At 55.4% G+C, this 8,645-nt stretch overlaps 1 protein-coding gene across 1 annotated transcript in view; it reads left to right on the forward strand.

The window, feature by feature from the left end:
* The window catches only part of ADCY10 (adenylate cyclase 10), a 42,223-nt gene that overhangs the window by 30,626 nt on the left and 2,952 nt on the right, over positions 1-8,645 (forward strand). The window contains exons 18-26 of the mRNA XM_011374209.2: positions 359-428; positions 677-908; positions 2,716-2,823; positions 3,290-3,465; positions 4,239-4,395; positions 6,049-6,253; positions 6,331-6,427; positions 6,934-7,049; positions 7,868-7,985. Of these exons, the coding sequence (XP_011372511.1) occupies positions 359-428; positions 677-908; positions 2,716-2,823; positions 3,290-3,465; positions 4,239-4,395; positions 6,049-6,253; positions 6,331-6,427; positions 6,934-7,049; positions 7,868-7,985 (1,279 nt within the window). The remainder of the gene's footprint in view (positions 1-358; positions 429-676; positions 909-2,715; positions 2,824-3,289; positions 3,466-4,238; positions 4,396-6,048; positions 6,254-6,330; positions 6,428-6,933; positions 7,050-7,867; positions 7,986-8,645) is intronic.

Raw genomic sequence — 8,645 nt, forward strand, 5'->3', positions numbered from 1 at the left:
GGGGTATTACATTTAAATGTCTCTATTTCTCCGCTTAAAACAGATGCCACGTTCTTCCAGATCGTTAATTCGTAGTTGTGGTAACTGCGGGGTAAATTAGCTAAGTTTATGTTGTCATCTATAACAAACCTCAGCATTTCAGTGGCTTCACTCAACAGAATGAGAGTCGTTGTTGTTTCTCCTTTTTTTCCCGCACATGTAATCGCGGGGCTTCAGTTAAGATGCAGTGGGGACCGGGAAATGTAGTTCCTGGCTGGGCAGCAACAACGATATTTCGAAAGGGGTCTTTGGTGGGCACCAGATGTTTCTGCCACGTGGAGTATTTCAATGAACCATATGATTTTTATTTATTTTCTAGCTAAAGAAGAGACCACCCTTTCCAAGACAGGGATTGTTAAGAAGTGTGATACGTTTTCTGAAAATCTCAGGTACTGGCACATATAATATTTTAGGAGGCAGAGCACAAACAGTTGTCATGAGATCATTTGTCTGGCCAGTACTTCCGGCCTTTTAGGTACAAGTGGAGAAATGTTGGGGGTGGGGGGTGCGTTCGGTCAGCGGTACCCACACTGGGTTTTCTTTTCTTGCCCTTTTCTTAGTTTTTAAAGATATTTTCGTGTCGAAAGCTATCCCGTATTACAAGTTATTACTCCTATTTGTTTCTGCGTTTGGACAGTTCCGATGAAATGAGCGAGAGGATCTTGAATTTCTTTGACTCCGTTATAATCAAGATGAGGACATTTGAGGAAGACATCATCCCTTTGGAATCTTGCCAGTGCGAGGAGATCCTAGAGGTGGTCCTCATGCCTCTGGCTCACCATTTTCTGGCTTTGGGAGAAAACAAGAAAGCCTTGTATTACTTCCTAGAAATTGCATCTGCTTATCTCATCTTGGACGATAACTACATGGTAAGCCGTTTCTGCCCAGCCGTCCTCCACCCTTGAGACCTTGTAGAGACGGGAGACAGAGGGCAGCTCTCGTGTGCTTTTTGTGACTTCCTGTTCCTGTTCCTGCCAGCACCCCTTTCTTTTGCAAATCCAGTTGCTCAGAAGGGAAATGACCTGAGATTAAGAAAAGCGAGTTAGAACAAATCACAGCCGGCATTACACATCATTTAAAACACTGCCACCTTTAGAAACCTGGCGTGACTTGTCTACCATATTTAAGGGCGGGGCCCCTATCTGGTTCCCGAGGTGATGCCCAGGGGGCTCACAGAAGCGATGCTTCGGCCTTGGCGGTCTTCCTCGGTGATGCTGCAGCGAGCGGCACTTGCCCCGTCTCCCCAGACGCCTGCAGGTCTTTGGATACGTATGAATCTGGTTTGAATCTTATAATTCGTGCGAAATTCTCACACGTCCCTTTAGACGGCCAAAGCCCTGGTGAATGTTTCTCCAGGGCAACTGTAAATAAGGATCCAGGACAATATGCCCTTAGAAAAGTGGGGATGTGAGACATAGCATCGCATAGGAAGAACTCACTGTGAAGCAAGGCCGGGAGCCCCGCGCTGGCTCAAGCTGAGCAGGTTTCCTCACGGGGGCGTTTCAGAGGTGAAGAAACGCTAAGCCAACCAGAGGGTTTGGAAACCACTGTGTTTCCACATCTGTCTGACCTCAGGTCGCTGTCCCTGGAGCAGCCGGCTGGACTAAGCTTTCGCGACCTCCCCTGAGGAAAATCTCCTCTGGGCCTGGCTGCCTGACCCCGGCCGCTTCAGGGAGAGCCTCACAGGCCGAGCAGCATGGCGCAGCCCCTCCCTGCCCTCCCTGGTGGCCTGCTCCACATTTTACAGTCGCCGTTGGTCACAGTAGCCTGACCGACCTTCACACCTTAGATTTACATAAAATTTGAAAATTAAAACATTAAAAAGATCCGTGAGCCCCAGTTCATTCAGTTATCTCCGTTAAGAATGAATGTCTCCTAGGCAAATTTCATACACGCATGTGGGGACGAGGAGAGATGGCCAGTGAGCCCCAGGGGGAGAAGGGTTAGGGATCCCTGGAGCCAACTCGCTAGTAAACCTGCACCCATGCCCGTTTCGCTCTGTAGGGAGTGAGATCCCCAGGGAATGGGAAGCCGAGCCCCAGAGCAAGGTCCCGGCGTGTGCCATGAGCACCCTCTCTCCCATCAGACAAAATCTGCAGGACTGGGGCTGGCGGCCAGCTCCTGTCTCCCCCTCCTCCTGCCTCCCACTCATGCCCCTCGGGCTGCGTGAGATTCGGGGTGTTGCTTCATCTTCAAGTCTGACCTTGCCCAGCTGATCCGTGTGCCAGGACCCTCCTGCCCAGCAAAGTCATAAGACAAAGCGAGGAGAGGCGCTCGGGGACAAGGAAGCGGGCGTGGCTCGTCACTCCCTCCAGCACGGACCGGCTTCTCCTAGCCGTGGGCACCTATTGGTGGAAATAGGGGGGTTGAGGATGGAATTACTCAAAGGAGGAACTTGCCTTGGGGACATTTCAGTAAGGTGACAGCAGGGGAGGCAGGGAGATTTCTAGATTTACCCTCTAGAGTGAGCGATTCGGGGACAAATATAGACGTGGGGCGACCTGCATCTTAAGTGGGGGCCGGACGCACCCCGGTCCTATCCGGCGTGAGGGGCTGACCAGGTGCTGGGGGGGCAGGTGGCGGCGGCTCCCGGGCCTCGTCCTTCGGAGGCGTCTGGGGCGATGGCCGCGCCCTGGTCTGGATCCCCGCCGACTCCCCGCTTGCAACTCTTTGCAGGCGTACACGTATTTGAACGAGGGGGAGAGGTTGCTGAAAACTCTCAAGAAGAAAAAATCCTGGAGTCAGACTTTCGAGTCGGCCACCTTCTATTGCCTCAAAGGTCAGGTAAGACAGCATTTAATTGATCAGTCACCACTGATCCGTGACTTGCCGTTGGGACTTTGCGTAGAGGAGGTAACTGTCATCCCTGTACCTTTCACACCCTCCTCCCGACGCCCGCCACAGACACTTCCCCAGGCTCCGGAACCCCAGCGCTGAGACCCAAACTCCCCACCGTCACTCGCCAGCAGCAAGGTCTTCCTTGTCGTGACATCATCATGAAATATTTTTCTAATAACCTCACAAAGTAGACATGAACGGGCAAACACTTCCCCGGCGGCGGATGCCAGATCCTGGTCACTCAACTGTCCTTACCCGAGCATCCGGGAGACCTTTCCTGTCATGCCAGGCACAGGGGCGGTTTTGTCCCTGGGCCACAAATTACCTTTTTCGGATAAGAATCCCAAGGATATGGATCGCTGGAGCATACCGACGAAGCCCAGAATCGCTGCTTTTCCTCCCGTCCCCACAGGTCTGTTTCAACATGGGCCAGATGGTGCTCGCCAAGAAGAGCCTGAGGAAGGCTCTGAAACTCCTCAACCGAGATTTTCCGTGCAACTTAATCTCCCTGTTCCTCCAGACCCATGTTGAGAAAAAAAGACACTTTCATTACATGAATCAGCAGGCCCAAGAGAGCTCATCTCCAGAGTAAGAGGAGCAGCCGGGGAGAGCTGGGGGCCCCCCTCACTCCCCAGAGACGGGGCCGCTCTGAGGTCACAGAGCCAGCACGCCCTGGCCAGGGCCCCTAGGGTTTCGCAGACTTCTCGTTGTGTCCTCACGTGGTGGAAGGGGCAGGGAGCACTTGGGGGACCCCTTCTGTGACAGGGGTCCACCCTCAGGACTTGATAGGAGTCAACATACGAATTTTAGGGGGAAGCATACAGAACACAGCGGAATGTAATTGTTAAAAACATTCCGTTCCCTCACTGAGCTGAGAGCTGGCTCTTGACAAGCACATGCGATGGAGCAAATGACACGGGACAGGCCAGGCTGGAGGCGGACGGGGTGCGAGTCCCGGAGCCCCCACATCCTGACCGTGCGGCTTTGAGTTACTTAAGCTGAGTCTCACCTTCTGCTTGCCTATAATGGGGTTCCTTATTCCTTTCTTTCTTACAGGATTGTCACCAGAATCAAATGTGACTAAATTAAATAATAGAAACGTGCTTTTTAAGTAGCTTCATTTAAATAACAATGACCCGACAGTTGGTTTACATAAATTATCTTGATGAATCCTCACAGAGTAGATGGCGTAGTCCCCATTTTGCAGTGGAGAAAATGTGTTTCATGAAAATCGGTGTATGCTGGTGACGGAGGGCGGGCTCGAGCCCAAGGCCGTCCAGACCCGACCCGAAGCCTGCGGTGGGGACTGCGCGCTGACGCCTGACTTCCGTGCCCCGCGTGTGTGCTCTGCCTTGTCACAGGAAGAATAGGCTGGCACAGCTGTACCAGCAGACGGCCTGCTTCTCCCTGCTCTGGAAGATCTACAGCTTGAACTACTTCGTCCACTACAAGTACTACGCCCAGCTGGCAGCCATAATGCAGGTGAACACGGCCCTGGAGACTCAGGACGCTTTCGAGGTACGGTGTTCTCGTGGCAGCTTTTGAGCTTCCTGCAGCTCATCTGGGGAGAGAAGCCCAGGGGAAGCGAATCAGGACTCCAGACCGCGAGGCCCTAACGCGAGCCGCAGCGGACTGCCACTCGGGCAGACGAGACCGAGAAGCTGTTCGGGGACATCCAGCCCGTCTACTCAGAGGGACCTGGTTCTTTATAGAAATACGTCACCTATGGGTTTCTCCTGTGCGATCAGTTCCTCTTGGGATCATTAGTTATCGAGGGTGAAGGGACGCGGTGCTGGCGGAGCGGGAGCTCCCGGCCGGGGTCTGTCCCCACCGCGAGCTCCTCCCGGTGAGCCGCGGTCCCTAAGGATATAGAAGGACCGATTGAGGCCCGGAAGCCTAGAGGCCTGGAGGCCGTCCTCCTCCCTCCTTCCGGTCCCTTAAATATCTAAGTTCAGTCCCATCTTAGGGTCTTTGCACTAGACGATTCCTCTGCCTGGAAGGCTCATCTCTTGACCTTGACTGTGCTCTCTGCTTATCAGCCGAAGGTCACCTCCTCGGTGACTCCTTTTTCTTGACCGACTAACCCGGTCCCTCCCTAGCCTGTCATCGTGTTTCAGTAGCTCTTGTTACCATCTGGTTTTTTGTTCTCCGTTGTGAGCTTGTGGCCTGTGACCCCTGCCAGGTCCCTGAAAAGCCTGTGAGAGCAGGGACCTTGTCTGTTATCTTGTTCATTCCCTGAGCTCCTGGAAACGTGTCTGTCCCCAGTAGGTGCAGATCGAGTATTTATGGGACGAAATGCGTTACTCTTCCATACTTGGGGCTCTGTCCTAAAAACGTGGTAGAGCTGGGGGGCAGGGGAAGATGAGGCGGAACAGTCAAAACTGGAAAGCGAATCAAAAGACACTTGTTTATAAGACGGCTGGGTAGGTCCGGAAGAGCATGGGTGTTCAGACGCAGACGGGGTCCTCAGAGCAGGAGCACAGACGGACCCAGAAAGAACTGAGACTGGAGCCTCCAGGCCCACGTCTGTCCGCACCGTGACCTCGGGCACAGCCTCTGAGCTTCCCATCCCGGGACGCGCAGCAGCCGGCCCGGCCCCCTGGTGGAGCCGGGCGGTCCTGGGCCTCCTTGCGGCTTTGGGTTCGCCGTCCGTTTCTGGCAGCCTTTCCCTGCTGGTAGCGTTATCTGCTCTGAAAAAACGAAGCAACCTTCCTTTCCTGTTAAATTTTAAAAAATTACTACGCGTCTGTTATAACAAATTAGACATCACAGAAATGCATAAAATAAAAAATGAGGTTCCTCTCCTCCCTCAACCTCTTGTCCAGCCCCAACGGGCAGGTAAGTACTGTTGACCTTGGCAGCGCGTCCTTTCCCGGCTTCCTGCTGTGCAGACAGATATCCGCATTTATCAGCTATCGCTTTTATTTTTCATAAAAATTAAAATTCCCATATTTTGTTTAAGGACTCTGTGGGCAAGAGGGGCCATCGAGCTTGTCCTGGACGACCTGATAAATAAGCGGCAGAAACTCAGCTTAAGTTCTGCCCCTAAGGCAGCTCCATTCCCAAGCTTAATGGACATGTGGGCCCCGCAGACCCCGGGCGGGCGCCGGGCTCTCCGCTTGGGCTTCCAGCTCCATCTCGCCCCTCTGCTCCCCACTGCCGCCTTTCCAGATTATCAGAGCCTACCTGGAGTTCTCACTGCACCACCAGCTGGCCGGCGACCAGGGCGTGTGGTTCAAATACGAAATCATGGCCATAGAGCACATCTTCAGCCTCCCCCTGAAGAGCGAGGGCATCGAGACCGTGGCTTACACGGCCGCCACGCTGGGCTACACCAAGCTCATGATGGGTCACTTGGACTTGGCCATTGACTTAGGTAAGGGCAGCCTGAGCAAGAGGTCACATGCAGCTACATGTGACACCCTGAAATAGACAAGAGCGTTTTCTCCTCAGGCTCACGAGCCCAGAAGATGTGGGCACTGCTCCGGAACCCCAACAAACAGTACAGAATCCTCTGCTGGCTCAGTAGATGTCTCCTCCTGAAAAACAGGTATTCAGACTCAAAGCACTTTCCAGAACCAGGGGCAGGAAGCTGTGGAAGCTGAGTGTTCTGGGCTCCCTCGCCCTGGCCACAGGGCGCAGAAAGGAGAGAGCTTGCGGTGCGACGATGTAACTGACAGTCACCACCCTCTGGGGTCCGCCGCTGTCCACTGGAATTCCTCCACGCGCCCCCTCCCTCGTCACTCCGGCCAGGGACTGGCAGAGAGGCAGCCGGCCATCCCCGCCCGGGGGTCAGGCCTCCAGGGAAGGGGACATGCCTGGCAGGGGCAGCAACGCCCAGAGACGAGCAGCGCGGGGACCAGAGGCCCCACGGCGCTGACCGTGCTCGCCCACAAAAGCCGTCTGAACAGGGAGCCCGCTAGAGGGAGGTCGGGAGCGGGCCGAAGTCTGTTTAAGGGTTGGATTTGGTCGTGAACGACCGAGCAAGACTGAGACTAAACGGGAGCCAGACCTCCCCCCTCCACCCACCTCCCAGCGGCCCTTTCTCATCCGCAGACACAAGCATCTGATCCAGGTCCTGGGGTGGCTGTGGGACCTGTCCATGGCGGAAGGGCACATCTTCGGCAAGGCCTCCTTCTATTATGTCTGCCTGGACATCATGCTTTATTCTGGTGAGCGTGGCCGGCAGATTTTCGAGGCTGGGGCTGTGACACGCGTGCTGGTGTGGCATGGCCGCTCTCAGGGCGGGGCTTGGGGACCCCTAGATGGGGAAGCAGGAGCCTGGTGTGTGGAGCGGAGGCTCCTCCTGGAAAGTCAAGGGTCCTGAGAGACCAGCACGGAGGAGCCTCATTCTGGAGGAGCCTGCTGGGCAGAAGCCGTCCGTGAAAGTATCAGATCAGTGTACGCACAAGGGACAGAGACGGACAGTGCTCGCTCTGTGCCTTTCACTAGGGCATTTAAGTTTTAGCAGGATGCCCTTGGTGACATCGGGCTTTCGAATGAAGGCCTGGGTTGCTAGCAGTGCGAGTTCCAGGCACTGGCAGCAGCTGGCGATTTGGGAAACAAATCCTGATAACCTTCCGTTTACACCAAGCAGGCAGCGTCCATACTAAACCAGAGGGGCCAGCCTGGCGCTGTCCTCCCCACGCGGGACTTTGAAAGGGGATGCAGATGCTGCTGGCCGGGGTGGGACAGTGGACAAGTCCCAGGGGCACTAAGGCCTCCTTGGCCGCGAGCAGGGAGGGCGGGTTGAGACCCCTTTCCTGCCCGGCCGACACTAGGGAAGTCTGTGGTGTAAGCACACACGTGCACACACACTGGGGCTCGGTGGGCACGGGCGGAGCGGTCACGTGGCTGCAGCAGTCCACGGCCCCTGGACTCAGAGCCTGCGGGCTGAGGCCTCGCCCTCCAGTGGGAAGGTCTCCTGGGAACTACGAGGCCTGGAAAATCCCCCCTCCCCAGCAGAGCCCCCCTGTGATTTCTCGTTCAGGCTTTGTTTACAGGACGTTTGAAGAATGTCTGGACTTCATCTGCCAGAATGAAGACAACAGAATCCTCAAGTTCCACAGTGGACTCCTCCTGGGCCTTTACTCGTGTGTGGCTATCTGGTAACCACGGGCTGCATGTCACTAAATCCTCAAATTTGAAAACACCGAATCCTGAAAAGGCGTTCTGTGAGACTTAAAAAAAGGATAAAGAAAAGAAAGTGAAAGTATTTTATCATTTATACCCGAGATGCACTGAAGGCACCGGGTGCCCTGACTCTGAAAGACACCCGGGGGTCACTAGTGCCGGGTGGGACAAGGACGCCACCTCGACCGCATCCCGCGCAGCAGGCTTCGTTCCGCCTGTGCCACGTGGCGGTGCCGGAGATGAGCAGGGAAGGGTGCCCGCTCTGAGGAGGGCCGAGGTTGGAGGGAGACTAATAAATGGCGTCACTTGCCCCAAGATCTAATCATACTGAGAAGCGCTGTCGGCAGAGCCGGTGTCGGAGACCGTGGCTGACAGCGGCAGGCCGGTGGGCAGCTTGGCAGTGAAGCCCAGGCTTAGACTGACCCACGCAGCAGCCGGCGGTTCTGGAAAGACACGTCTCCCTCATGGAGGCAGGCACTGAGCTGCACCCCTGACTTCTCTCCCAAAGTCTGCAATCGAGGCGCCCCTTTCCCCCGGAGGAGGCGGGGGGCAGGGACAGGAGCCCGAGTGTTGGCAGCGGAGAGCCAGCGCATGGAGGAGATGGCGGGCGGGAGGGAGGCGGGCGGCCCCGGAGC

The sequence above is a fragment of the Pteropus vampyrus genome, unplaced genomic scaffold (genome assembly GCF_000151845.1).
Source record: "Pteropus vampyrus isolate Shadow unplaced genomic scaffold, Pvam_2.0 Scaffold241, whole genome shotgun sequence".
NCBI lineage: Eukaryota > Metazoa > Chordata > Mammalia > Chiroptera > Pteropodidae > Pteropus > Pteropus vampyrus.